This window comes from Anopheles coluzzii, chromosome 2 (assembly GCF_943734685.1).
Source record: "Anopheles coluzzii chromosome 2, AcolN3, whole genome shotgun sequence".
Classification (NCBI taxonomy): Eukaryota; Metazoa; Arthropoda; class Insecta; order Diptera; family Culicidae; genus Anopheles; species Anopheles coluzzii.
The window spans coordinates 11,779,626-11,806,468 of record NC_064670.1 but is presented as its reverse complement, the minus strand read 5'-3'; the positions used below and the strand labels follow the sequence as shown (position 1 = coordinate 11,806,468).

Here is a 26,843-nt window from a genome sequence, read left to right as displayed (position 1 = left end):
ATCGTTTTTATTTCTCCCTAAAGATTATCAATAAGAAAGAGGCATTAATTCTTAACAGGTCTGAGTATTTATGTAATGAAAATTGAAGTTTTGCATCAATTAATCTGGCCCACAAACCATGTAAACTTCTTAGTTCCATTAGTTGATATATAAAAGATAGATTCAACTAACATTACTCATATCGCAAAGGATCTACTGTACAAAAACTGTTTGGAGTTGTTTATCATGTGAGTTTCTGTAGTTTAAATAGCGCTCTAACGGCTCATTGTTTCAAGTCCTCGATAGTATAGTGGTCAGTATCCCCGCCTGTCACGCGGGAGACCGGGGTTCGATTCCCCGTCGGGGAGGGCAAGTTTTTTTTCCTTTTATGACTGTTTTTTGTTTGTATGTGCTAATAGCCCAGACTAACTTATCCCCTTTTTTACATCCAGCATAAAAATTTCAGAGCTGCCCAAATATGCTGAACAGCTTATGAAAGTAAAAAACCACAAATTACGGCTGCAAGCACATCACGCATCATTGGTAGATTTCATTCATCAGTTAGAAACTGATGTCCCCCTGCCAACCGAAGAACAACTCAAATCCGATGGATTACGCTTGCAAGAAGAACTGAAAACCATACTGGAAAACGTTGTCCAGAATAGAAAACAAATGTATGATGACGTAAAGCAGCTTGCAGAAGCTTACCACAAGTTGCAATTCGCATGGGAACGTTGGAACGATGATCATCGTGGTAATAGTTGTTTTATGGCAGCAGGTCTATCATCACCCACTACCAAAAAGCTGATCGACTGTTGGACCACGTGTTGTGAGTCCATTCGACATGGCATTGCGTCGGTTGAGGAAGTGCGTAATAGATTTAAACCTACGGAAGAAGAGCCATCCCCAGAAGTCCACGAATTGGACGAACAAATCAAATCACTCGAGCTGCGTGAACGATCAATCGCGACTCGTGTAGTCCATGCGGAAACCATCCTTGCAGAATACCAGCAAGAGCACGGCAATACTACCATCGGACAAGAACGGGCCCAATATTCCGAACCCCGATTAATGGCGGTGGAAACGGATGAGCTGATGGGCAAAATTGGGCGCACCCGAGAGCAACTGCGACGCATGCCGCCAGGACTGAAGGGCTCCGAAGTGGTGAAAATGAAGAACAAGCTAAAGCATCTGCAACTGCTTGAAAAAATTCGGCTGAATGCTAGGGAGATGTGCCTGAACAATCTGATCCTGCCGATCATCGACAAGCTGCACGTTCAGAAGCTGCGGCAAGTGTGTCAACTGGTGGCGTGCATCTCGAACGAGCTGCCCGAGCTGGGCGGTATCGCAACGGTCACGTTCGGTTGTGTCTCGATCGACCGGGAGCAGGATGAAGCGGTAAGTCCGGACAAGCATGCTATTGCAAAGGAAGAACAATTACTCTTAGTTTCCTATCAGTTCTTTATTTTCATTTCACTTATTTCGGTTGTTTTAAAATGAAAACTATACGGATTTCAACGTCGTACCATTTCCCCGCTCCCTAACGAACTAAATCTCGGCTAATTCGGCTGATCTGGGAATGGTTTCAATTAGTTCTGTAAGTGGTAAATGCAAATGACTGTTACTTTGTATGAGCGTGTTGTGTTCGTGTGCGCACTTGGCCGTTTATATCCCGTCCATTCCGCCTCCTCTTAATCTTACGAACTAAAGCACACGAAGCGCTTCCATGGGAAGATATCGCAAGGATGGGAAAACCATCATCCCACATCCGAGTTTTGCTCTGGCAGTAGTCTGGCGCTCTCTTTTTTACAGCTCATCCTTCTCGTCCAGATCGACATCCGAAAGGTCGATATCCTCCTCCACAGGCAGCTGTCCGTCCTTGCCGTCCCACGGCTCGACCGTGTGAATCTTTGGCAGCTCGGCACCCTTCACCGGTGCGGTGTGGCCCCGGCCGAACGAAAGGTCGCGCAAAAACTCGTTGATGCCATCCTTCGAGAACGAGCCGCGCAGCAGCGAGTACTTCATCTTCTTCAGGTTCACCACCGCCATGGCGGGATAGCCAAACCCACCGATGTCCAGCGTCGATTCCAGGTCGAGCTGTGCGCCACCCTCCGTCCACAGCCAGCCCCATTCTTTCTTCTTGTACTTGTCACCCATCTCCTGCAGAATCTTCAGATAGCCGTTGCGGCAGTCGGCATTGCAGTCGAGAATGTGCGGCAGCACGGACACCACGCACAGCGGCTTCTTTTCGCACGTGTCCCGGGCCACCTGCTCCGAGGTGAGCTGCACGATTTCCGGGCTGGGGATGTCCTCCGTGTACTTGTCTTGCGCCCAGTTCACGATGTCGGACGATGTGCGGCCACCGTTGTAGTCTTCGGCCGAGTTGCGATCCTTGGTGCCCGCCGGGAAGTACTTGATCGTCGGGAAGCCCTGCACACCGTACTCGGACATCTTCTGCTGGTGCACGGTCGCATCGAGTGCGCCCAGCTTCACCTTGCCCTTCAGCTCGGTCGCTGCCCGGGCCCAGTGCGGGGCCAGATTTTTGCAGTGTCCACACCACGGTGCGTAGAACTCCACCAGCCACGGTTCCTCGCTCTGCAGCACCAGCTTATCGAAGTTGGCATCGGTCAGCTCGATGACGTCGTCCTTGGATCCGCTGCCGCTGTTGCTACCACTGCCACCGCTGCTGCTGCTGCCACCACCACCGCCCAGAACATTCTTGATCTTTTTCTTCGCTTCCGCCAGGGCCGCCTCCGCAATGTCCTTGGCCGTGCGCTGTCCGTTGTAATCGACCGGGGAGCGTTTGTTCGCACCGAAGATCTTGATGGTCGGATAGCCACGCACACCGTGCTGCCCGCAGAGACCCTGCTCTTCCTCGCAGTTCACACCGCCTACCTTGATGACGCCCTTCAGCGCGGTGGCGGCCTTCTTGTACTCCGGCACCAGATTGCGGCAGTGGCCACAGAAGGGTGCGTAAAACTCGACCACCCACACCTCGTCGCTTTTCACTACGGTGCGGTCGAAGTTGGCCGTCGTCAGTGCCACGACATCATCGGACGATGAGTACAGCGCTTGCGAGGAGCCGGTGACGAAGAGTAGTAGCCCCACCAGCACCAGCAACCTTTCAGCTGCCCGCGCAATCATCCTCAACGCACAAAAATGTCGAATGGTGCGTTATGTCCACGTAGCTGTGTTGTGTCTCGAGCACGCCTCCAAATCGATCGGACCGCTGATAAACAACGAATTGTGCTGGCTGACAGTGATTAACTGGGAGCGGGTTGTGTTTGCACTGAACTTATGTTGCCGCTGTGCCGTTTCGTGTGCCGATTATTATTGCACCCTCCATAAACAACAGGCCCAGGTCAGAAAAGCCGCTATGTAGGACTTTTTTTTTTCTTCTTCTGGTGGTACACGCACACAAATGCACCGGTGACAATGATTCTGATTTGGTCGCCAGCGATTGGCCAAGAAGTAAAAGTGCGGTGCCGAAGAGGAGCCGAAGCGGATGAAGTTTCGAATTTTCGAATGATGGTCATGCTTCAGCTTTCGAACAAGCTTTACATTTTCAAACTAGTCGTTATAAATCATACAATCCTCCATTTATACCACATTTTATTAATCTCATTTCAATGCGTTTGTTCTCCTTCAGAAGCCTTTCAACATCGATGACATAAATGCGGTTAACGTTCATATCATCAACGAAGAGGGTGCGGAAATAGAGGTGAATGAGAAACAGCGGCAGCTGGCCTATCTGATTCTGTTCCTCTGCTTCCTTTATTGCGATAACTGTAAGCTAGTACAGTTGGATAAGACGTTTGAGGTGAGCAGCATATCGAAACTCAACATAAACTTCACATTTATTTAATGCATTATTGTATGTCTTTTCTCCCTGCAGCAACTATTCGACTGTGGAATCGTTAGTTTGTTTCACGTGCTCGAAAAATACTTCCCCACCATGCAGTTTATCGTGCTGGACAACAACGCACAGTGAGTGATTTCACTTCTATGCTACATCCTATTAGAATTATTTATTTCATATTTATGGCTTACACTATCTTAAACTTATACACGCATTATTATGAAAACAAGATCGGTTGAATTTGATGTGCTCGAAATAAAACTCTACGCATCGCGCTTTTTGCGATAAAGCGAAGGCTTCTCGAACACCTGCTTCATGCCACCGGCCCGCTCGGAGTGGAAGATGGTCGTGTTGGCCGTGTCCGCTACCCACGGCGAGTCGAACTTGGTCGTGTCCTGGTCGACCAGATGCGTGTACTTGGTGCGACCGCACCGGCCAAAGTTCTTCACCTGCATCACCTTCGGCAGGATCGTCTTGTCGAAATGGTCCTCCAGCGTCGGGGCCGAGAAGTCCTGCTTGTACACGTCGTCCTCCTCGTCGAGGTAGAAGGCGCCGCGATGGTAGTACTTCTGCAGGAACTTGTACTTGCCCTTCACGTTCTTGTTCGTCACCTGTTTCGGGTTGTTGCGCAGCTCCTGCCGGCGTTCCTCTTCCGTCATGTTGCGCAGCCGCTCGATTTCCTGCTTTTCCTTCTCGATCCTGTAACAAGAGACGCCAGACGGTCGGTTAGGTTCAATTCTGGGCACTGTTAAACGGGCGCCTCCCACTCGATACTTACTGTTCCTTCTCTTCGCGGTCTCGCTTGATGCGTTTTAGTTCGCGCAGCTTCCACGCCTCATACTCCACCTCGTCGTTCTCGTCGTCCGTGTTGACGTCGTTCAGCGACGGTTCGTTTTCAACCTTCGTCTTTTCCAGCTCCTTCTTAATGCTGTCCTCCACCAGCCGGAGCGTCTGCTTCCGTCGTTCTTTGGCCATCTTTTTCGACTCATACTCGAGCTGCTTTTGGCGGTTGGCTTCGCGTTCCTTTTCAATGATCGTCGTGCGGTCCTTTTTGCGCACGAACAGCGGCTTTAGCCGGGGTTCGTTCTCCTCGTCGCTTTCCGTTTCCTCCTCGTACTCGGAGCTCTCCGACTCTTCCGAATCGGACATGCCTTCCTCCTCCTGCTTCTGCAGCAATTCCTCCTCCTCGCGTTGCTTCTGCTGCAGCATTTTCGCTTTCAGCAGGTTGCGCCTGCGCTCGATCTCGGAATCGCTCAGCTCGGCCTCCGATTCGGACTCGGAGCCAAGGGAGATGCGTCGCCGGCGGGAGGTCGCATTCGCTTGTTCCCGCTCATCGTCGCTGTACCGCTGTCTGCGATTGTCCTCGCTGGCATCGCTACGGTCATTCTCTTCGTCCGACTGTACCAGCTCCGGCTCGTGTATCGTCCGGTGTCGTTCTTTGCGCTCCCGTTCCAGGTCATCTTGCGTTTCGGCGCGAATCGCTTGCAGGCGTCGGATACGGGGATCATCGACATCGTCTGGCAGTTCGTTATCGTCTCTATAGAGAAAAAAACGACTTTTTAGTTAATTCCCGTCAACGTTGAGGGGTAATAATCTACTCACGATTCTTCCCGTTGCTGCTGCTCTTCGTTCGCTCGACGGTGCTCCAGGAAATCGTCGTCTTCCGACTCTTCGTCACTGCTGGCGTACTGTGCATATTCTGGCCGTTTTCCTGACACGTATCGATGCACTTTCACCTTTTGCATAGATATTTCACCTAAAGAAAGCGACAGAACAACATAAGGAGCAGTTCTTGCGACCGAAGGATGGTTCCACGTCGAGGATGTTCGGGGCATGGTTTAACACTTACCCTTTGTGTTTTTCACTGGAACTGCACCGGCGGTACTTTGTATACCGTACTGTGTAGTTGGTGGACTCATGTTTAGTCTGTTTTCTGTTGCTTACGATACAAAAAAAATGAGTTTTTGTGCAGGAGAAAGTGAAGCAACTCGCAAAACTCGCAACCAGCAAAACGTAAACAAACTATCTCGCAAACAAAATTGACGTTTGACGTTTCGAACAAGGTTCCTATAGCCAGCGTGCCACACGAGGTTTATACACATACAGTGGAACATAACGGCGTGGCTCGGAAATAATTGAAAATATTTAATTTTAAGTTTTTATAAGGTCACATTTATTCCAAACACTTGCGTGAAAATTTGTTTCGTTTCGAAAAATACCCATCCACGTGCAAGAGCCCAAACATACCCGTCCACTAGTCGACGGGCGCCATCTGTTCAAATGTCGTTGTCCTTTAGGCTGAAGTAAAACTGTTTGCCAAACCATTCCTCGTGCTCCTCGATAAACTCGGCAAATATGTCCAAAAATTTGAGCAACAGCTTCAGCTTGTCGTCAGCCATGGCGGTCGCGGACAGAAACTCCGGCAACTTGACGATTAGCCGTGCCAGATGTACGGCGCCATAGATCATGGACGGCTCGGCCGGTGCGTTCGACGGCAGGATGCGCCACCGAAACACATCGTCCAGCACCTCTTTGGCTTCCCGTGAGATGGTCACATTCTGCGGAATGATGGAGCGCAGAATGTTCAAGCTCGAACCGAACGGCGAAAGGTCGCCCCCATACTCTACCGCCAAGCTTGACTGTATGTGTTGTCCCTGCTGCTGTTGCTGCTGCTGCTGCTGGGCCGTACTTTGCTGCAGCGCTCCAAAGTCCAGCACAAACTCGTTCTCCTCGTTCTTGTGCGAGCGCAATCGACGCCGGCGGCGCTCCTCCGCCGAGGTTGCCGATGACGACTGCTGGTCGGAATGTTCGCTCAGCGGCTGATGCACGTCCGCCGTGGGCGAGTCGAGCTTAACGGCCAGCATGTCCACGGACAGGTTGCGCGATGCAATGTACGTGAAGCTACGCAGATTGTCCTCGGCCAGGACGATCTGAGCCTGTGGTTTTTCCTGCGGATACAGCAGATAGTCCTGCAGCGTAAAGTCGAAGTACACGCGCAGCCCGTCCGCCACCTCCTTGCACAGCTCGACGTTCGTACGAATCTGCTCGTAGTCGCGTACCTTGTGCTCGGTGCGTACGGCGGAGCTGTTCCGTCGGCGGGACTTTGTTTGCTCCTGATGGCCGCACTCGAACAGCTGTCGGATGGTGTAGTAGCGCACGAAATCTTCCAGTATCGTCACCACCGGCTGCTTGGCCGGCAGCTCCACCAGCATCGTGCCGGACACGATCAGATGCTGGTCGAGGTCGAGATGCTTGCGGAACTTGCTGCCCGCTTGCAGGTACACCTTTTCCTCCTCGTGCGAGCTCTCGACCGAGCTGCTGTAGTATTCATCCATGTCTGGAAAGCATTTAAAGCGTGCTTTTAATTGCTTTGCTCACGTGTTTCGGTTGCATTCGCGGCACACTCTACTACACTTACCATCAATATGGTATTCATGTTCGTCCCTGCTGAAACCGTTACTGCACGAGCTTCCGTCCTCCGACGAGGGATTGATGGATTGCGTCTTTGCACTCGTCAAGCTTTCGATTCGATCCGTTAAACTTTTGGCGCGTTGTTTCTTTCGCTCCTTTCGATACAGATAACCACCTCTGGCGAGCGAGGAACATACGGCGGAAAGACATAAACAAAAAAGCAGTAATTCAACCCATCACACGACCGAGCATTCCCTCTACTCACTGGTAAAGCTGTGATTTTTCCGCCAAATCCTTCTGCAGCTGGCGATTCTCTTCCGTGTCCTTCAGGATGAAATCCTCGCTAACCTTCCGATCCCAGGACGAGTTCCAGCCCTGGAAGTGTATCAAATACTCGACGATGCGTCGGCCCCGCTTGTCCTTTCCCTCGGAAACTTCCAGCACCTTCACATTGGAACGAAATGGCCAGTAGTATCATCAGCATGGCAACCGGTCAGTCACCTTCCACACGCGCTTACCTTCGAGTCGTACAGGACCTTCGCTTTGGTCGGATCCGGCTCGTAGCAGAGCACCTTTTCGCCATCGCAGAATTTGTACTTCGTGTTGTGGCCACGGGTTGAGACCATGCTAGGAGACTCAATCTTGAAGCCGTGCAGGTTCTGCCCGTCGTCGTATCAAAACTGTTTCACGGCGCATACAGCGGGGGAAACAAAACGCCGGATTATTGTTGTGTTGTGGAAAGGCGTGCAGCTGCTGCGTCTTCCGTTTGCCGACGAATGTCACATTTGTCGGTAAACAAAACGCATTGGCCTTGAACATGAGGCCAGAGTGACCAGAAATACCGATTTATCTGTATTCCTACCGATTTTTTATATGCCTACCGATTCACAGATGACCGCCCTAAAACTACCGATTTTCCATTTATCCTACCGAAAATCACAGATATTTGATTTTTCAGTCGTTTAAGCTTAATCTGTGGCGCTTGGGATGCTATTTCAAGGATTGTTAACCACATTTGTTACTTAACGCGCTGATGCACGTTTGTTTGCCTGGCACTTTTTATCCGTTAAAATTTAATGTTCATAATAAGTAGAAAATGTCAGTTGCGTGGATTCCGAAAATTTCTCGTCAAAGAAAGTCATTTAAATTTGAATTTGAATCTCGCTGTCGGCGGTTAAAGCTTACCCCCCAAGTGCCACAAATCCGCTAAACGACCACTAAACGGCTTCTAAACGACTCAAGCACTCTACCTAAACGGAATATAGAAAGACTTCGTTTAGCAGACGGCAAACGACTCATGTGTCGTGGAACTGACAGCATCCGACGTCCGAATGGGCGTTAAGGGCTTCGGGAGCGATCGGGCTACCGAGGGTTCGCACTCGATCATAGGCTGCGACCCGACACACACAACAGTCTTGTAGCATATACAGTGGAACGTTGATTATCCGGGTAGCTCGGGACCGGGCGTTTGCCGGTTAATCGATTTGCGTGGATAATGGTCTAAGAAATGTCAAATTCATATAAAAATTAAATAATCCACTAGTTTTATGATTAATTCACCTTGAATCAATCGATAAATCGTTAGTAGAATATTATTTTAATCAATAACTATAGGTTGTTGTTCATGAGCAACTGTTCATGGGGGGGGGGGGGGGCATCACGCTTAACACTTCTTTCGCTTTCACTTCTTTCAACTCGAGTTAAGTTTCGAGTTTTAACCTACCGAAAACTACCGATAAAATTTTGATGCGCCTACCGAAAACCGAAATCTGGCCACACTGCTTGTGGCGCTGTTGCGTACGTGCGTGTGTGTGTGTGTGTACGTATCAAAACATCGCGCAATCGTTTTGACGTTTGCTAGACGATGTACAACAGTTCAAAATGACCGTTATGGCGATGTTTCAGCAGTTGCGATACCGATAGTTCAAATGTTTCGGAAGCGATTTAACGATTTAAAAAAAACGAGGAGAAAGTGGTTATTGTACAAAATGAATGTTTCAATCTTGCCTTTATTTCCTTCAACAACGCTTCTCATTTCTTTCATTCGTCAACTATTCGAGCAATAACATCGGGCTTCTGGGGGGGGGGGACTCAAGTACAAAATGGAAAATGTAACGAACGCATACAAAACATGCTCAGCACTTTGAGGAGCCATTGAATAGGACATAGGCCGTTCCTTCCGCACAGTCCATTCTAAAACACCTTCCTATGTGTTCGATGCAATACTAGCATTTGAAGAGTAGAATTGAATTAGTAAATGGATTAGTAATGTGTGTGTGTGTTTTTTTTTTGCAAGCGCAGAACGATTCATGCGCAATCGGTTACATCGTTTGCTCACTGGTACTATAAACATGGTTCAATCTTAAACGTAACATTACTCCATTTATGGCAAATATTATGCGGGAACGTGAAGGACGAAGGATGTAGAGAAAAGCGCGTACCTGTTTCATCTTCGTGTTTCTATAATTTTCATAACTCTCGCACCCACAGTTTAAGCCTACATAATATAGTTTTGATAATTTTGATTATAAATTTTGAATTCCTGTCCCAAAAATGTAATTAAAAAAAAGAACTTTATAAATATAACATGAAGCATATCATCATCGACCAAAGGCGTTTTTCGAAAGAACAATAGCCAAAAAGGATGAAACGTACCGCCGGTAACACTGGGGGAAAGAAAAACATTATCATGCTTATCATGCGTAATGTGTTTATGTGTGTATGTTTTTATACGTTCGTCGCTTGCTCTCTATACAGTTATATATCGTCATGTTGGTTGCGTTTGGGATTATGGCGCTATGCGGTTCTATTCCGTTTTTCTTTGTCTCTTAAGTTTACAAAAAATCGATCGCATCTACACTGCTAAATGGCGTTAATTATCCACGACCAACTACAGCATATCGCGCTGGATAAGTAAACCGGGGTTGAGTTTTCGTTTTTGAGTTCGTGTTACCACGTCGCAACTAGCTATACTAGTAGTCTAATCTACTTCCTATACTAGATTGTTTGTTTGTATCCTAACGCGAATCTATCAGTTTATCAGTTTTACGATTTCCGCTAACGCTCGTTCGTAACAGCAAAAACACATTTGCAGGGAGAGGGGAGGAGGGGTGTAGGAATTAGTATGATTGCGCTTTCTGCTAAGCGATCGTTCGTAACATGCATCATATATCTATGTATGCGTGTGTATGTGTGTATATATATATGTATATATGTTTTTTATGTATGTAAATAAATAACGCATCTTCTCGAACAGATCAACACACACATATGCGCGCTGACACACACACACAAACATACATACACGTCTCTATCTAAAGTAGCTAATGGCGCGAAACAAAACCGGTAACACGCGTCACCACACCACCACGTGTCTACTACTACCACTATAATTGCCATAGTAGCGTCGCACGCCAATTTCACTATCATTATTATCATCATTATCATTATTGCCTTCAGCACACTAACTAACGACCGGGACGCCTCAACTTCCGGGATGGACGCTGCATTCTTCTTCGTCGCAGCATAAAACTGGCATTGGTCGGAAAATAAGGGAACACCGCACGAGGAACAAACCTCCTATACCGCCTTCCCTTTCACTTGAAATCCTTTAGTAAGCGCACCGCATCGCTCGAACAAAATCGCTCGTGCCTGGCGGACATAGGGGCGTTGTGTTCCAAAGTGTGTCCAAAAACATAAAGCTAGCCAGCAAAACGCTGCGTGAGCTTGCGCAAAACCGGAACTGCAAGACGCAAATTGCAAATAGAAAAGAGTGGACGGCATATGGTAATATATACGGCCGGATGTGTGGAGTATTTGCTAAAGGGAAGGGCAGTTTTGAGGGGAAGCATCTGGTACGTGGTTAGCAAAACAATCGATTGACTAACGGGGATGATGGGGGAGGGGTGTGACCACACTGGCCCGCACCACAGCGCGTGCGGCACGTTCTTACTTGGCCGCCTTCACTTTGGTGGCACTGGAGGTAGTTGGGCGCATGAAGCCGCTGGTACGTCGGCCGGTCACCGCCGCCTGATGCTGTCCGGTGACCGACTGACGCCCGGAGGCTGGCGTGGGACTTACACCACCACCACCGCCAGTGCCCGAACCGGTCAGGCTGCCGCTGCTGGTCGACTTCCCGCTGCCCGGGGGTAACCGGCCAGTCGACGTCGAGCTGTGCAGCTGGTTCTCCTTGGCCGCCATCGCCGACTTGGCCGGCGGTTTGCGCACAACGGTCGCGCTCGGACCGATGCTCGAGCCGCTGGAGCTGCTGCGACTGGCCGGTGCCCCTCGGTGCGCGATGTTGCCCGAGGTAGCGGTGCCGAGCGGTCGTTTCGAGGGCGAACTGTTGGCCGAAAGCGTGGACGTCGCGGTCGTAGAGAGCGGAGTGAATGTCTTGGTGTAGATGGTGCTGCTGCCGGCAGGGCCGGTGCGCACCGGTGGCGGCACTTTGCGGACGGTATTGGTCGACACGGCACTGCTCAGGGACGAGCGGGACGAGCGCAGGCTGGTGCGCGAGTTGCTGCGCTCGACGTCCTGCGCTTGGCGGGCGATCGGTCGCAGCAGGCTCGGCGCCGACCCGTCCACGCTGGTAGTCGACCCGGTGGCGCTCCTTCGCATCGAGGCCGTGCGGCGGGGCAAGAGATTCTTGGACGCTGGCGCCGGACTGCCAGCGCTGGGCGGTGCACGCAGCGACCGGCTACGCTCCAGCCCCGTGCTGCCGTTCTTCACCATCAGCAGGCTGGCCATGCTCGGGCTGCCGGTGCGGCTCGTCTTCAGGTTGGTGGTGGGTGGTTTGGCCGGCGAGCCGGTCACCGCCACGACCCGTTTGCTCTTCGTATCGGACCCGTAGTCGTTGCAGGACGACACACTGTCCTTGCCCTGGGAGGGTGTGTCCGAGACGAGGCTTTGCGTTTCCTCGAAACCCTCGTCGTTGAGTTCGTGCGTTACGGGCGCACCCTTCACGTGGTGCTGCTGCTGTTGCTGCTGGTGAATGTCCTTCGTGGGGCTCCAGGTGCGTTCGGGCGTTGGGGACTTCAGGCTGCGGATCGCTTCCCGCACGTCCTCCTGGCTGATGCGGCTGATCGTGCGCCCGACCTTGCTCGCCCGATTGAGGACGGTTTCGGCGTGCGAGCGGGGCGATTCCCGCCCCGTCAGCGACCCGGACCCGATCGTTTTGCCGGCGTCGGTCGAGGATTTCAGCTTGTCCTGCCAACGCTTCAGGCGCTGCTCCTGCTCGTGCTTTGTGGTGTCTTTGCTGGCGGGCAGGGGCGGCCCGTTGCCGGCCGCCAGCAGTGGACTCTGTGCCGCACTGTCGGGCAGGGAGTCGGGCGATGGCGACGCGGTAGTAGCCGTGGTAGTGGTAGTTTCGTTGCCGCTGCCCGCCCCGGACGCGCCCAGATCGATCGGGCGCTTGAAGCGGCGCGTACGGCGGGCCGAGGAGAACCGATCGAACTGACCGTCGCCGAGCACTTCCGCGCCGGTACCGTCACCGGCCAGCGACGAACCCTTGCCCGAATCCGGCGCCGTCAGCGGATCCTTCGCGTCGTTCGGATGGTGCAACCGGCGGCAGGAACCACCACCCGTGGCGGCAGTGCTCGACCCGCCCGTCGCCGTGCCCATGCCTCCCACGTTGCGCCGGATCGATGGCGGTGTCTCGATGTTGTCCGAATCAATCTCGATCTTGTTATTGGTGGACTCGTCGTACACGTGGTGTGCTCGGCGAGTGCGTCGGGGCGGTGGCGCCACAGCCGCAGTCGAGGAGGGCGATGTGCTGGTATCGCCACCCCCAGGGACCGCCAGCTCCGAGCCGGAGATGGTGCTGGCCGTGCTGGACGATATGGTGGAGGGCGTGCCAGCAGAAGCACCATGTTGCTGCTGCTTGTCTGCTGCCGGCTGTCGAATGTAGATCGACTGCTTGTGCTCCTCCCCGCCCGTCTCTCGTTTGCCACCGACCGTGGAAGGGGGCGAACTGTCCGACGGTGTGGTGGCCTGCGGATTGTCCGAACCGCGCCGGATGTAGATCTGCAACCGATCGGACGGTGGCCGCTCGCCCAACGACTGGATGATGTTTTTGCGCTTGTCCTCCTCGAGGATGGACTGCAGGTTGGAGCTCGGGTTGGGACCTTCGCGGGAACGCTGCCGGCGGTAGCGCTGGTTCGCCAGGTCGTCCGCACTGTCCACGCTGCTGGCGGTGTTTAGGACGGATTTGCGCCACGTCGACTTGTCCGCATCCGGTGAGGCCGCACCTAAGGCGTGAAAAGAAAACGAGTTTTCAATACTATGCCGTCCTCCGTAAGGCTTCACCGTCAACAGCCACCTACCTGTCAAGGCCTCTATCGTACCGACGACATCCGTCTGCTCAAGGGACGTCCCCGGGCGCCAGTTCGGATAGACCCGCTTGTACGTCATCGGCCCACCGAACAGCTGCTGCTGGTCGGCGGAGCCGGTGGGTGCTGTGGGTGATCCGGCGGCGGCGGCAGCTGCCGGCCGGTCCTGTCCGCCCGCCGCCCCCATTCGCGGGCCGGGCGTCGGTTCGGGCGACATTACCGTCGGCGGTTTCTCCTCCGGCAGCGGGTCCAACTTGCTGCCCCGGTCGCTCTCGTTGTCCGTTTCGTAGGAGCGCCGGTTGGCGGCAACCCGCTTCAGCTTCTTCTTGTAGTCGTCGTTCTGCCGCTCGTCCTGCTCGTTCGCCTGCAGCCAGGATTCGATCTTTTGCCGCCATTCTCTGGAAATTCTGAACAGTGTAAGAAAAACCGCGACCGTACGGCGACCGAGAGACGAAAGACCGATCCCCCGGGGTCCCGGGTTGCAAAGCGGTGTCAATCAGCGGGTACGTGTAAAAGCGTAATGTGGATGCGCGTAAGACATAATGACACGCGAGAGGAACATCCGCGTCCTCTCAGTGAGTTCGTGAGTTAGCACAAGGTGGATGAAAGAGTTAGCTCGGGAGAGGGGGATAGGCAAACACAGAAAAGCAGAGCACCACAGGACACGGGACATACAGGGATTGATGGTGTGCATACCTTGGTTTGTGTTCTTCCACCGCGAGCGGCTTCGATTCGGCCAGCGGCGAAGGCGAGCTGGGTCGTTCCCGGTCCGCACCGAACTGGACGTTCAGCAGGTCCGGCCGCTTCTTGCTGCCGCTGCCCGAGCGGGCCCGACGCGCCCACGACCGGTCCAGGCTGCCGTACGCGGCCGACTTGCGCTCCCGGTTGCTGCTCTCGTGCCCGGACGAGCGCAGAAAGTCCATGAGATTGCCTTCGTCCTCCTCCGACAGTACGCGGCTGCGGCGTCTTCGCAGGCTGCCGTTCGGCGTGATGTCCGGCGAGGCACACTCATCCCGCAGCAGCAGCGCGTCGCCGTTACTGTTGAACGACCCGAGACGCCGCCGGGACATTGCTGGGCTGTAGCGCAGATCGTACTGCGAGGCATCCAGCAGCAGGCTACCCTCCGAATCGGACACGGGCGTTCCGGGTTGATTCGCTGCAGCAAGAGAAATGGTCGGTATAATAGGAAGCAACAGGACATTTTCCCCTCCCTGCTTCAGATGCCTTACATTGCCTTCTTCGAAGCGTTTCCTCCCGCTGCTTCCTGCGTATCAGCGCTTGCTCTTCCTGCACCCGGCGCTTCTCGTTGTCCTTCACCGCGTGCTGGAACTTTTCGCTAAAGTTGTGGAAAATCTTGAAACATTCCTCCATCTTGAACGTGCCCATATCCTCGCAGAAGAACTCGGCCAGCTGGAGGCGCATCGCTTCCAGCTGCTTCAGCGCTCGCTGCAGCATTATTACGTCCTGCTCCGCTGCCTGCAAACCAAAGCCAAAACGAAATGCGAATCATCATTAATGCGTCCGAGAGCGACTTCAGCAGAGGCCTTCGCGCGTGCTCTTACGCTCAGGAACTCCTCCATCTGGAACTTGATGTCTTCCTCCGTCTTCGGCAGCTCGATCTGTTTCTTGATCTTTTTGATGCGATTGTCGATCGCGTTCACCTCGTTGCTGATCTGCTCGACAGTGGTTCTGGAAGTGGGAAGTGAGCATACAACACAAGTGAGTAGTATCCTTTTTGGAAGCATTTGGGTTTCGCTTTCCCTTACTTGGTCGCATTTTCCAGCATCGTAAGCTGGCCGGGGAACTCCAGCAGTGCGGAATTCTTCTTCTCCGCCTGCAGTGCGACGAAGTGGATCAGGTTCATGCCCGGCTTGTTCGCGCGGATGTCGGTCAGCTTCTGCAACGAGGACAGCTTCACGCCAGCCGCATTGCCCGCGTATCCGCCCGAGTTAAGGAAGTTCCCGGCAACCACGACCATGTACAGCACCTCCTGGAGCGCCTTGTTGTTCATCAGATCTGTATTGTGAAGGAGCAGAATGGTAAAGAGGGTTGTTGTCCACTTGGGGAGTAGTAGATCCAATCAGCAGATCGCCTACCTTCACCAGCATAAAGCATGGCGTGTATGTTTGGCTCCAGATACATCAGATTCGCCTTGAACTCTTCCTTCAGCAGCATGCTTTCGATTCTTAACTTGTAACTGCAAACAAACGGGAGGCGAAAGTCGTCAGCTACTATGCACCGACTCCAACTTCAACATACCCACCCCCAATACTCACTTAGGCACTTGTACCAGCTGCAGCAGAAACTTCTCCGCATTGCCCAGCCTGTTGTTGTCGCCGTCGAACGCACGCAGCATCTCCAGCTCGTCCACCTCCGGCAGCAGCTTCAGCAGGCCGCGCAGCTTCTCCGCCCCGATGTCCTCGTGCTCGCCATTCCTTATCAGCTGTATGATGTCCTCGTTCGTCGTGCGGAACTGCTTCAGGAAGATGTTCACGTTCAGGCTGCGCTTCCCATCCAGCAGCGTGATTTCGTTTTCCTTTCTCGATTTGCGCGCATCGGGCATATCGGTACCGTTGCTCGCACCACCACCACCACCGCCTTCGCCGCCGTTCGCCGCCCCACGATGGCCGAGCTTGGGCGAACCGTGCATCTGCGTCTGCAGACAGAACAGTCCCTCCATCTCGTCCCAGTTCAGGTCGGCCATCGGGCTGTCCTGGTGCGAGTCGGCCACGATCGACCAGATGTTCTGCTTGCCCAGCACCCGCTGGGGCGGTATCTTGTTCCAGTTGATCGTCTTCATCTTGGCCCGCGGCACGGGCGTTTCCTGCTGCGGCAGCGGCTTCACGATCACGATCTGCTCGTCCGGCGTTTTCGAGCGGGCGAGCGACCCGTTCGCATTCGGCTGCGCAGAGAGCAGGTGCGGGGCGGGCGGGGCCGGCGGTGCCGGTGGTGCCGGTGGCCCCCCGGCCATCGGTGGCGGGGGTGGAGGCGGCGCACGACCAAGCGGTGGCGGAGGTGGAGGCGGTGGAGCGGGACCGCCACCACCACCGGGCGGTGGTGGAGGGGGCGGGGCCGCAGCGCACTGGGGCGGTGGTGGCGGCGCCGGCGCCGGCACCGGATTGAAGGAGGTGGCGCTGGGCGACGGCTGCAGCGAGCTGCCGATCGAGGGGCGGCGAGCGGGACCGCCGCTCAGGTCGCCCCGGCAGTGCGGGCAGGTGAAGAACTTCTGCACGCTCGGCGCACGGAGCAGGCGGGCGGACGCTTCCTTGTCCTCGAGCAGGGTCGCCCGGTGCACGAGCGTCTCCGCCGTGTCCCAGACGATGTCGCTGATCTGCTCCTTCGGGTCAATCTGCAGCAGGTGCTGAAGTATGCTTAGAAATGGCGTTGCTTGCGGTGTGCCGGCGACCTGTGGCAGACGGGGGCAGAAGGTGAAGGTGAAGTGGTGAAAAAAAAAACTGCCACAATCAGCTTCACACAAAGAACGAATCCCCCATGCATTCTAAACGAAGCAAACAGTGACATTCAGCATGGGTTGACCTTGTCCGCTCGAACGGGGCGAAACACAAAAGCGACACTACAAAGAGCAGTGCCACAGCACTAATGACACTTTAATATTCCATCCGCAGCAGCAGCAGCAGTACTAATGAAAGTGAATCCCTCCTCTATCCAGAGAGCACTGTGGCACTGCTGCACAGTGTGAACCTTCCTTCTGCAGTCAAGCGCAGCGGGGCCCGAGAACAGAACTAATGTAAAATTCATCCCAATTGGGCCGAGCTTTGCAAAATCCCTCCTCCCCGTATGATGGGGTAGTGTTGTACTGTTGCGGAAACCCACCCAAAGGATTAGCTCCACTTACCTGTGCTAGGATTGCATTGAAGACATCAAGATGCGAGTTCAGATCGATCCCGTCCGGCACCTGGAGGCTCTGGGATACGTCGCATTCCTGCTGCTCGTCGAACACCTCTAGCTGGGAGGCAATGTCGGGAACGCTGCTGGCCGTGCGCCTGTAAACACGCGTGAAACGGAAGAAGGGTAAGCACAAAAGCACACCGGGAGGGAGATAGCAGGACGATGGGAGCCGAAAGGTCAAAGGGCAGTCACAGCAACACACTTCCATTTACCACAAATCACGCAATTTTAGTTCTCAACTGTTGGCGAGCCGCACGCCGAGGCTGGACAGCTTCCGACGGCACAGTTCGCTCAGCTCCTGGACGATATTCATTCGGATCACGGCAGACCGGGGTTCTAGTGTTGAGCAGTTGCCAGAACGATCCTGCCTCACAGCACAGCACAATCGAGGGTCCCCTTCTACTCGGGTCGAGACGCGCAGTGTATGGCAAAACGACGCTAAGCGATAGAGAGTGAGTGCGTGTGCGAATTGCTGACTGTGTGTAACACGGCACACAGCAGCAGCAGCAACGAAAGCTGTGTGTACAGCCACAGTTCAGTGGCAGTTCAGCCAGAACCAACGAAAAAAAAAACACACACAGAGAGGCAAAAACGCTATCACCGGATGGGTTGAAGCACAATCAATTCGCCACAAACTACTACACACACGCTCGCTCTCTCTATTTCGAGGTGCTACCGAACTGTCATAATTCGTTGCCGTTTTTGCTGGTGTGCGCTGTGTGTTGCTTTAGCTTAAAGCCTTCCCTTCCGCGATGGGCGAACTGTTTCTTTTTTTTTTATTATTGTTAGACCGAATAGGACCAAAATAGCACACGCAAACTGTAACACGCAACACAACACGAAGGAAACGGTGAGGACGCGTGCGTTGGGGCAGTGAGCGAGGAAAAGGATCTGTTCCGTATTCTGCTTGCTGGGGATAGTTGGGCCGGCAGAGAGAGAGAGAGGATGGGGGAGCAGCGAGTGGAGTTTTGGGAGGAAGCAAACTAAGGCCGGTGCCGCAGTCCGAGGTTTTTTTTGAAATATTAGCGGGGTTGCACTACTCCGGGTTGCTGCACTACTGGCACGCGACTGAGTCCCTCACCCGGCCCGAGTGGTGTGTGCGAGATCGGAAAAGCCGCAGCGGCGAAACAAACCTACAAGCGCCCGAAACACCCGAAGCAGCACCCGGTGTGGTCTCTTTCTTTTGCTGGCCGTTTTTGGCCGAGCGCGCTGGAGTAACGTAATTAAAGGAAGGTTCGGTGCGCGTTGGCTATTATGGTGCTCCACGTCCTTACAGCCGCTGTGTAATGGAAATCTACTTTTCTCTACTGAAATGTATCGTGGCCATTGTGGCCGTCTAAAAGAGCAAAGGACGGCAGGCACATCCTTTCTAACTTCAATCGGTAGTTCCGGTTACAAGCGAAAACATCTGATTGTGTCCTGACTGTGTGTGTGTGTGTGTGAGCGATCGGATGCGTTTCGGCCGCTCATCGGCAGCACGGAAAGCCAATCTTCGTGTGTAATAAAAGCTCACCGGGGGGGCGAAACGTCCGCATCGACCACGGCCAGTGGTGATGGTGGCGGCTGCGAGCTCTACCGTCACCGCGTGTTCCGCGAACATTCGCTCGAGCACGTGTTGCTGACACATGCGCACCACGACGAGTCTCGCGTGCCATTTCTCTCTCGCGTGCTTTTCGCGCTGCAAGTTCACCGAGAGCTGACATGCTTTTTTTAGTGATACTCTCACTCACTCTCTCACGCACTCACTGAACGGACGTCTAATATGTGTCGCACGAGTGCGGCATACCACTTGCACCGGTACCGAACAAAAGGTGAGCTTTGACTACTTTCCATCACCGGCGTGTCTCATCGAACAGGTGATTCGGACGAACACACCACCGGTATGGAAAGCACCAAACCTGTGCTCTTGTTCGTAGACATCGTGTATCTTTTACCCAAGCACCACGTGCTGTTGCTGTTGGCGTTCCACGCGTCTCGATGCACCAAAGGAACAGGAGGAAGAGAGAGAAAGAGAGGAACACAAGATACAGGTTGAAGTGCTTTTTTGTTGCTCGTTCCAACACGAACGATTGTTAATTTATCTTTAACTTTCTTGTTTATACACCCGTCCACACACGACCAACAACCCTGACCCAATCATCTCACTCTCTGGCTCGATATTGTGTCAAGATCGTAGTTTCTTCCTCCGGTTGCAAGAAACGTTCGTCCAATACTCCCTCATCGATGGTTCACCTCCCCCCTTGGAAAGGTTTTAACAAACGATAAACAATAACAACGCACGTTATCGTGGTGGAACCAAGAAAAAAAAACACGATGCACACGTTTTACACGACGTGACGAAAGCAGGGAACAATCACCCACCCCTCTCACTGGGATGTCATTGTGCTGATATTTTGAGGTTTGTTGCGTTCTTATCGTAACACACACACGGTACGACATCTCTCGGTATCTGGTAAGTTGTCTGTGCACGACGCAGATATGTTCTGGTCTAAAGGCGCCATACTGTGGCGAACAAGTTGCAATGATATACCCTGGAGTTAGCAGTGGACCTCCCCGAGGAAAGGTGGTTTGCTCCAAAGATCAATCTCAGAGCAAGACACAGGCGGCACCCGCGACACTGAGAAGCTATGATTGATGGCTGAGTGCACCAAGTTGGGGAGTTCCTTGGTTGAAGGGGTTTTTCCTCTTCCAAGAAGATTACACAGTCAGCTGAATCCGCGTAATATTGAGGGCTATTTACAGAGTTAGTCACAGCGTTCACTTGCCCGTCACTCGCCACGGCCACTTTTCAGGTTTGTGTGTCGTCGTCACTTCAAACCCCCCGTTTTCCGGCTCGCATATCAATCACTCACGCACTTCCCTTATCGAAAGGTCGTAGTTAATCGAACCCGCTGGGACGTGCCTAGTCCGGGTGGGCTAGGGTGCGACATATGTTCACAACACTTCCCTATTTCCTTCCGCCGCAACATCACGTAAAGATTCTACAACGCCTCCACATCCAGTGTGATTATAAAGCGGCACGACGATAAAGTAATTTAAACCGATTAACGCTCCTTTTAAACACTTCCTCCCGATCAATCAGCCAACCGCGCAATACAGTCACGGATCCGAGATCCACCGTAAAACGATACACTAAGGCAACATGAAGAGAAGTCTTTCCGCTACGGGCACACTCGACAGATCCTGGCGGTTTTATGAGCACCAATCCATAAAATTCGATTATCTTCGATCACTCGGATCCGTTCACCTGTATTCACGCCGGTCTCTTTTGGAGCCGCCGCGCAAAAAGAGGTTATTGTGGGTGGTTGGGTAGCCAAAAAAAGGATGATTCTTTTATGACCTTCTTATCTATTCGCGTCCACACTGAGTAAAATGGGTCATAAAGCAATCATTGCCAGGAGTGCGTCTTGGAGCAAACGCGCTTCCAGAGTGGTTTGATGATGAGTGTCTGCTACTTTAACCCCCCTGCTCCACAACAGTGTCCTGCAAGCCAACAGCTCGTCCAAGAACATCTACACTTACCTTAAATTATTTAATACTGGTATTAGGTTTAATCCTGTAACAAAAAAAAAGAAAACAATGCATTAGTCCAACGGGTTTAGATGACCGTAATCCATTTGTCGCTAAAAGAAAGGAACAATCAATCAATTGATTAAGACAACTACAGCAGCGCGATTCGAATGGGTTGCACTTTTTGTTTCGGGACTTCAGGGGTACACACGACCCCTATTCTACACCACTCTCACTCTCTCTCACCCACCTTCCACAAACTCCTCGATGGTTTCCTGCGTCTCCTTCTCGTGCTCCAAGGACGACAGTTCCTGCTCGGAGTTAAAAAATACATCGTTCACCATAATGCGCGGACTGCTGACGCAACTGGCGTCGCCGGGCGGGGCCCTAAACCCCCCCAAACCCTGCGGTTGCAACATGACGGCCATTGCTCAGTGTGCGGATCCGGGCAACATAACGCTCTCACGTCAAATCACGCTCAAGTGTACACACCAACTGCTGTCGAGGGGGCTACGCTTAGGGAGCAGAACCATTGCAACCCGTAGCCCACCCCCCCCAAAAAAAAAAAAGAAAAAAGAAGAGGAAACACACACTCATGTTGCTGCTGCAAATCTTATCTATCCTGATGATGGTCGATAACGGTGTACGCGTTCGCATCAAGCGCGGTGAGCATGAGGCGAGGTCGAGATTTGGATGGACGTGTCTCATCTTCCATCCATGGGGCCCGGTTACCCCTTTCCGCCTGCTACATAATCTACACTTATCAGCAGTCACCACCACACCTACCGTGTCCGAGGCACGATTACACATTATTTCTGTATTTCTCAACTCAAAGTTGACTTTCTTCTTTTTTATATACATATAGCGCTTTATCCACTGGAGCTCATCGTCGATTTTAAAGATATCGGGTCTCTTATCGGTAGCGGATGGCATACAGAGATTGGACTCGCTGCAGAGGCCGAAGCCTGATGCGACCGCTAGGTGTCTGTTGATCAGGGCATGGCACAATTGAACCACGATAACAACAATCACATCGCACCGACACAACACCGTCGTACAAGCGACAACGGTGGCGATGACGGCGACAATCGTTCCGCGGCGTCCTCGACAAGGTCGCGTACGCTGCAATTATGCGCAGAGCGTCCCTAGTGACAGGCAGTGGGCGGTGTAAAAGGTGTCCAAAGGGGAGGAGTACCGCATAGGCAGTAATGGGCAGGTTTCGGGGCAGCTATTGCTCACCGTCAGATAAGCGATGTTTTGTTTACTAAAAGGTAGTATGACGGTGGACCGCCATGACAAGCGCACGTTTACTGGAAACTACGTTCCGCTAGTCTTTTTTTTCACCGGAAAATGTGTCTAATCCTATTCTGTTTTTTTTTTATTTACTTGAAACCAATTTCAACCGATTGAACAGCAATAACATCGGGAAACCAATGTGAGGAATGTAAGCTAAATAGCTGTTTTTGGGTTGCAGTTTCGTGTAACACATATCAATTACCATGGTGAGCTTACCGCACCGGTAGAAGGTGCGAAGCAGGTGAACCACCAGCACCACCACCACCACCATCGACAAGACAAGGCATGTTGAGTTGAAATTGGGAATTGTTAATCCGACACTGTCAGACCCTAACCGGCGCACAGTATAATCCGTAAGGGACAAGCACAAATTTATCGTACTCCATTATTTTCTGATCTTGGCGAGCAGCGCACCACCCAAAAGGAGGGAAGGGTAAACGCGGTAAAGATACAGGGGGGACCCCCTTGTACACGAGAGACATCGACATTGATTCGTGGCGGACCAATGTATCAATTGCAAACCATGGCCGTCAGCTTCCACCCGGTTCGCTGGGGTTTGCCCACCGGTGACCGACAGCAATTACACCCGAGAAAAGAACTGTTACCCAGCAGTTTCGGAGGACCACATTCTAGCCACCCGAGCGTCACGGCACAAGTGTTCGCAGCTGTCCCATGGGCCGGTTTTCACTCGGTGGCTATCACTTGTTGCGGTCACCTGCCAGCACCGATACAGTGTTACGGTTAGATATCGCATAGCTCACCGGGTGCAGCAATGCGGCGTGTCCAGAGGATTACGATCAATTTATCTTCAATCCTTCGCCGCGGGGAGGGCCGTTGGTTTGCCAGTTTTTGGTCTGGGCTGTGTCTCAGACACGCAAACGTGAAATGTATTTAACAGAACATGTATGCCGCCCCCCACATGGAACGTATGGTACCTTGGTATGGCACGCAAAACGAGTTCGGGTGACACGTATTACATGTGCTACAGCTTCCTTGTATGGTGTTAAAAGAAGGCAAGAATGTAAAGAACCTCCAGAATATCTAATTGAAAACCATTTATGAGACGCGTTTGGTATACCAGATCTTGTGGGCATATACATATATTACTTCGATTATGATTGATTGGAGTTGCCTCTTTTCAAAAACTATACTGCTTCAATTCTTCCCACTCTGCCCATTTGGAAGGTGACTGGTCGTATGCTTTGCACAGGCACTTTCCAGACGTGCCTACCATACGCAATCGAACGCGCTTTTTACATAAGGATTTCGCTGTCGCGGCTGCCACAAAAGACACACTTACCGATAAACTCGTTGCGCATGCGTATCCGATCCTTGAGCGAACCGGCCGAAATGATCACGCAGTTGACGAACGCCAGCAGCGCGATCTGGTACTCGATCGCCGTCGCCTTGTCCAGCTCGGACACGACCAGATGCAGCCGATACCGCTCACCCTTAATGCTCTGCGGGGAAGAGGACAACGAAGACACATAGTACACGATCAGATGGGGGGTACCACCGACTAATGTCCACACTTACGCAGCTTACAACGGAGCCAACTTACTTTGTAGTGTTCCAGCGTTTCGATCGCACGCTTGTACCCGTTCGCGCTGAACGCACACAGCGTGGACAGCAGCTCGAAGATTTGCTTCTTAACCGTGACATTGTTGGTGTCCAGCGCCAGGCCCAGCTTGTTCACGTAGTCGTTATTCTCGATGATGTACTCCAGTCCGATGCGGGCATCCATTTTTGGGCCGGGCGGGTGGTGGCGGTTGACTCGATCGGCTCGCAAAACTCTGCCAAGAAAGGGAGGCGAAAAAAAGGGAATGCGTTAAAATGCCAATGCCAGTGCGAGAGAGGACGGTAGAATAAGGTTCTAGTTTAATTAGATTTCTTCCACCCTTTTCATATGGTGGTTGTCACATTAGACGCATGTGGTTTTTCCTCGCGTTAGCACGCAACACTCTAGCCCACTTGGTGGTCCAATAAATTAGGACCCCTGATCTCTCCCCGCACCCGGCAAGGGTTCTCCAACTCCAACAACAACAACAACAACAAGAAAGAACCCCTTTCCTAGCCCAACATCATCCCTTTTCGGTGGCGTGTTTGTTCTACTGCCGTTGCGTGATCTTCGCTTGCACGGCGGCCCGGCCACGTGCAGCGTAACGCACCCGTTTCGCGCGAAAGCATGGACGCCAGTGTAGCATAAATGAGCGCAAGAGCGTACCGCCGCACACCGAGTCGCACAAGTCAATGGGCCCGATAGATAAATCATCGTAAAGCATTGGGCCCCACGCGCATGCTGCCGTCCGTTTCGTTTGCCCGCACACACAAGCGCAAGGAAGGGTCTTTTGCACTGTACGCGTCACGCTAAAAAGGGTCCCCGATGGGCGATTGGGTGGGGCTTTTTGGTGCTGGCTGTTGGTGTTGTTTTCGTACCACTCACGCACACTTGCGCGATGGGGGACGGGTAAAGTGTGTGAGTGCGCCTGGTGTTGTTTGTTTTTGCGCCCTTTCAAACACATACTATCGGGAGACACACTTGACATCGATTTTAAATATCGATCGTTAGCGATGGGGCAAATGTAGGACTAGAAGCGTTAACAGTATTGCCACGCCATTTGGTGGTAGCATGGTTCGTCCAATTTGTGTGTTTGGGTCAGCAAATTCCACGCAAGAATGCGGCGCGTCATGATGCGGTTTGCGCGCGGAATTCGCGCACGTAGCACGCCGGGAAGCGCTGTTTTAATTTTGCTAATTTAATAGAAAGATCAACTCCTGCTATCCTTTTATCAGCGTGGACATTTCCTAAGCCAGTGATAAACTTTGTGTGCGATTGTGCAGTCAGGTGGGTGGAAGGGGCACATTCCGAATGTGTCACCGATAACTTACTCAATCAGTGCTGCTCGCTCGTGAGAAGCTTTAAGCGAGATTTGCGCAGAGTTGGGCAGATAAACGTGTGTTGAATTGAAACCCGTCAACGTGTGAGGACAAAATGCGTTTCACGTTAGATGTTACCTGCTTACGATAACCAGCAACAAAAAGTGCGATAAGAATCCTTATACTTTTCACCGTTTGTACGTACGCAAATGGTTGCATACGTCACCGGGAGTAAAATCCACCCGGTAGACAAACAGACGGCAGCGACTTCACCCCGAGGAATGAGGGCGAAAGGGCCCAGCAAGATAAAAAAAAACAAATCTTTCCTGCTTCAAGACGTTCCGTTTGAAGTTGCAAGCAGTTGATCAAACGCTTTGACGACATGCCGTCTCGGCAGGGGGAAGCCCAACATCTCACCGGATGTCTTCGATTGCTCCCGCCGGTTTTGGCGTTAACAAGCAACGAAAGACTGTCTAGACCGCCGACTGAAGGGGCCGAAGGGGTGTGCATATTGGCCCACCATAATTAAATTGACACCAGGAAGTGAGAGACGAAACTCTGAGGCGCAGCGCTTTAAGTGGAACCAGATGGCACGACGGGAGAGATGACCACAAGCACCAACAAGCAACCACTGTCACTTGATCGTGGGTCACGGTTAGTCGGGGGGAGAAAAAAAGATTCGTCCATTCGTGTGCGACTGATGGAAGTGTGTGGGTACGGACAATTTCGGATGTTGAAACAGCTGCTGGGGGTGTTCGTTGTGGTGCCCTTCAATCAAGATACTTGACTCGGCGGTAAATTAGAATAAGGTCCAGCGGATACACATTCCGGCTACTGGAGTTCTGTCAGCAGGTCATCTAAATCGGCCCTAGAACATTGTTGTTGGTGGTGGCCAGTGGGGCGTGACAACAATATGATTTGGCGTGCAAGATAAACAAAGCGTTTAAGTGGCTCGACACAAATATTGAGAACAGACGACCTCCTGGATCCTGGCCATTTGAGTGTTGCTTTTCTCCACAAGATGCTTTGATCTCTCGAAGATCCATTTTCCATCCGGCCTTGTAAAGTGGACCCTCCGGGCTGTAACGGCTGTAACAAAGTTCTCCACCGGCTGCTGCAACCCATCACACACCGTTGATCTTCAAAACCCACGTTCGATACCTGCGGGCGTGCGCGACGGCCACGCGGAGCGATGCATTCAACCGGAGGCGCCTCTATTGCATGAGAGGGGGGGGGGGGGGGGGGGGGGCTAGAGTTTTTGCGTTTTCGCTCCAGCTGAGTAGTGATCGGTCCCTCGGTCTCTCTTTCTCGTGGATCTCGCGAGAAGGCGTACTGCCGCAGACTCGCCTCAAACGCCGCGGGGGCTGGCATCGTCATCACCACCCCGGGTCCGGCCAGCGATCGCACAGTGAAGGTGCCGCGTAGGTGTTAAAGCGAATCGTTTAACAAAATAAACACATTACTCACTCACATCCAGCAGCAGCCGTCGGTTGGAACACCACGGAACGACCACCGGATGAACCAGCAAACGGGAAGAGGAGAGAGAGAGAGAAGGGTGAAATAGTAATGGCATTTGGAGTGCCGTGCCATGGATCCCTTTCCGGGCGCACGCATCCCCCGTCCGCCCGCCAGTTGCTCAATCGATCGCATCCACCCCGCGCGAGTAGGAAGCCCCG

The 26,843-nt window shown here is 52.6% G+C and overlaps 5 protein-coding genes and 1 non-coding gene across 8 annotated transcripts in view; 2 read left to right on the top strand and 4 right to left on the bottom strand.

The window, feature by feature from the left end:
• Positions 1-39: 39 nt before the first annotated feature.
• Positions 40-3,987, top strand: LOC120949052 (uncharacterized). Its single transcript, XM_040366023.2, has 3 exons — positions 40-1,377; positions 3,629-3,799; positions 3,875-3,987. Exons 1-3 carry the CDS (start codon positions 472-474, stop codon positions 3,968-3,970), a joined length of 1,173 nt encoding a protein of 390 aa, XP_040221957.2. The 5' UTR covers positions 40-471; the 3' UTR covers positions 3,971-3,987.
• Trnad-guc (transfer RNA aspartic acid (anticodon GUC)) lies at positions 276-347 on the top strand. Its single transcript has one exon. It is a non-coding gene; the product is annotated as a tRNA-Asp (tRNA).
• Positions 1,423-3,410, bottom strand: LOC120949051 (protein disulfide-isomerase A6 homolog). The gene has a single exon (XM_040366022.2). The coding sequence runs from the start codon at positions 3,121-3,123 to the stop codon at positions 1,786-1,788; it is 1,338 nt and encodes a 445-aa protein (XP_040221956.2). The 5' UTR covers positions 3,124-3,410; the 3' UTR covers positions 1,423-1,785.
• A 5-nt stretch (positions 3,988-3,992) lies between the features above and the next one.
• LOC120949050 (microfibrillar-associated protein 1) lies at positions 3,993-5,863 on the bottom strand. The gene is made up of 4 exons (XM_040366021.2): positions 5,688-5,863; positions 5,441-5,594; positions 4,617-5,375; positions 3,993-4,537 (listed from the first exon to the last, which is right to left on the bottom strand). Exons 1-4 carry the CDS (start codon positions 5,755-5,757, stop codon positions 4,102-4,104), a joined length of 1,419 nt encoding a protein of 472 aa, XP_040221955.1. The 5' UTR covers positions 5,758-5,863; the 3' UTR covers positions 3,993-4,101.
• A 133-nt stretch (positions 5,864-5,996) lies between these two features.
• LOC120951648 (protein male-specific lethal-3) lies at positions 5,997-8,386 on the bottom strand. Its single transcript, XM_040370455.2, has 4 exons — positions 7,768-8,386; positions 7,515-7,693; positions 7,257-7,426; positions 5,997-7,175 (listed from the first exon to the last, which is right to left on the bottom strand). The coding sequence occupies exons 1-4, from the start codon at positions 7,873-7,875 to the stop codon at positions 6,115-6,117; spliced, it is 1,518 nt and encodes a 505-aa protein (XP_040226389.2). The 5' UTR covers positions 7,876-8,386; the 3' UTR covers positions 5,997-6,114.
• Positions 8,387-9,238: 852 nt separating this feature from the next.
• Positions 9,239-26,843, bottom strand: part of LOC120948956 (uncharacterized) — a 56,363-nt gene continuing 38,758 nt past the window's right edge. The window contains exons 3-14 of one of the 3 annotated variants that reach the window (XM_040365840.2): positions 23,852-24,083; positions 23,591-23,750; positions 21,007-21,040; positions 17,432-17,579; positions 15,852-16,981; positions 15,672-15,772; positions 15,342-15,591; positions 15,138-15,264; positions 14,805-15,051; positions 14,272-14,731; positions 13,570-13,982; positions 9,239-13,494 (exon numbers count right to left, since the gene is read on the bottom strand). In XM_040365840.2, coding sequence (XP_040221774.2) covers positions 11,198-13,494; positions 13,570-13,982; positions 14,272-14,731; positions 14,805-15,051; positions 15,138-15,264; positions 15,342-15,591; positions 15,672-15,772; positions 15,852-16,981; positions 17,432-17,579; positions 21,007-21,040; positions 23,591-23,750; positions 23,852-24,034 — 5,550 coding nt within the window. In that variant the 5' untranslated portion in view covers positions 24,035-24,083 and the 3' untranslated portion in view covers positions 9,239-11,197. Of the gene's footprint in view, positions 13,495-13,569; positions 13,983-14,271; positions 14,732-14,804; positions 15,052-15,137; positions 15,265-15,341; positions 15,592-15,671; positions 15,773-15,851; positions 16,982-17,431; positions 17,580-21,006; positions 21,041-21,244; positions 21,534-23,590; positions 23,751-23,851; positions 24,084-26,843 lie in introns of those variants that run through there. The other 2 variants (XM_040365842.2, XM_040365843.2) reach the window with 2 other exon arrangements.

Excerpts from the sequence above, each read along its gene's own strand:
- LOC120949051 (XM_040366022.2), bottom strand. The coding sequence starts at position 3,123 with ATGATTGCGCGGGCAGCTGAAAGGTTGCTGGTGCTGGTGGGGCTACTA.
- LOC120949050 (XM_040366021.2), bottom strand. The coding sequence starts at position 5,757 with ATGAGTCCACCAACTACACAGTACGGTATACAAAGTACCGCCGGTGCA. Across the intron at positions 5,595-5,687 it reads TCCAGTGAAAAACACAAAGG|GTGAAATATCTATGCAAAAG; the intron begins GTAAGTGTTAAA and ends CGCTTTCTTTAG. Across the intron at positions 5,376-5,440 it reads CAGCAGCAACGGGAAGAATC|AGACGATAACGAACTGCCAG; the intron begins GTGAGTAGATTA and ends TTTTCTCTATAG.
- LOC120951648 (XM_040370455.2), bottom strand. The coding sequence starts at position 7,875 with ATGGTCTCAACCCGTGGCCACAACACGAAGTACAAATTCTGCGATGGC. Across the intron at positions 7,694-7,767 it reads AGGTCCTGTACGACTCGAAG|GTGCTGGAAGTTTCCGAGGG; the intron begins GTAAGCGCGTGT and ends TCCAATGTGAAG. Across the intron at positions 7,176-7,256 it reads ACATGAATACCATATTGATG|ACATGGATGAATACTACAGC; the intron begins GTAAGTGTAGTA and ends AATGCTTTCCAG.
- LOC120949052 (XM_040366023.2), top strand. The coding sequence starts at position 472 with ATGAAAGTAAAAAACCACAAATTACGGCTGCAAGCACATCACGCATCA. Across the intron at positions 1,378-3,628 it reads ACCGGGAGCAGGATGAAGCG|AAGCCTTTCAACATCGATGA; the intron begins GTAAGTCCGGAC and ends GTTCTCCTTCAG. Across the intron at positions 3,800-3,874 it reads AGTTGGATAAGACGTTTGAG|CAACTATTCGACTGTGGAAT; the intron begins GTGAGCAGCATA and ends TTCTCCCTGCAG.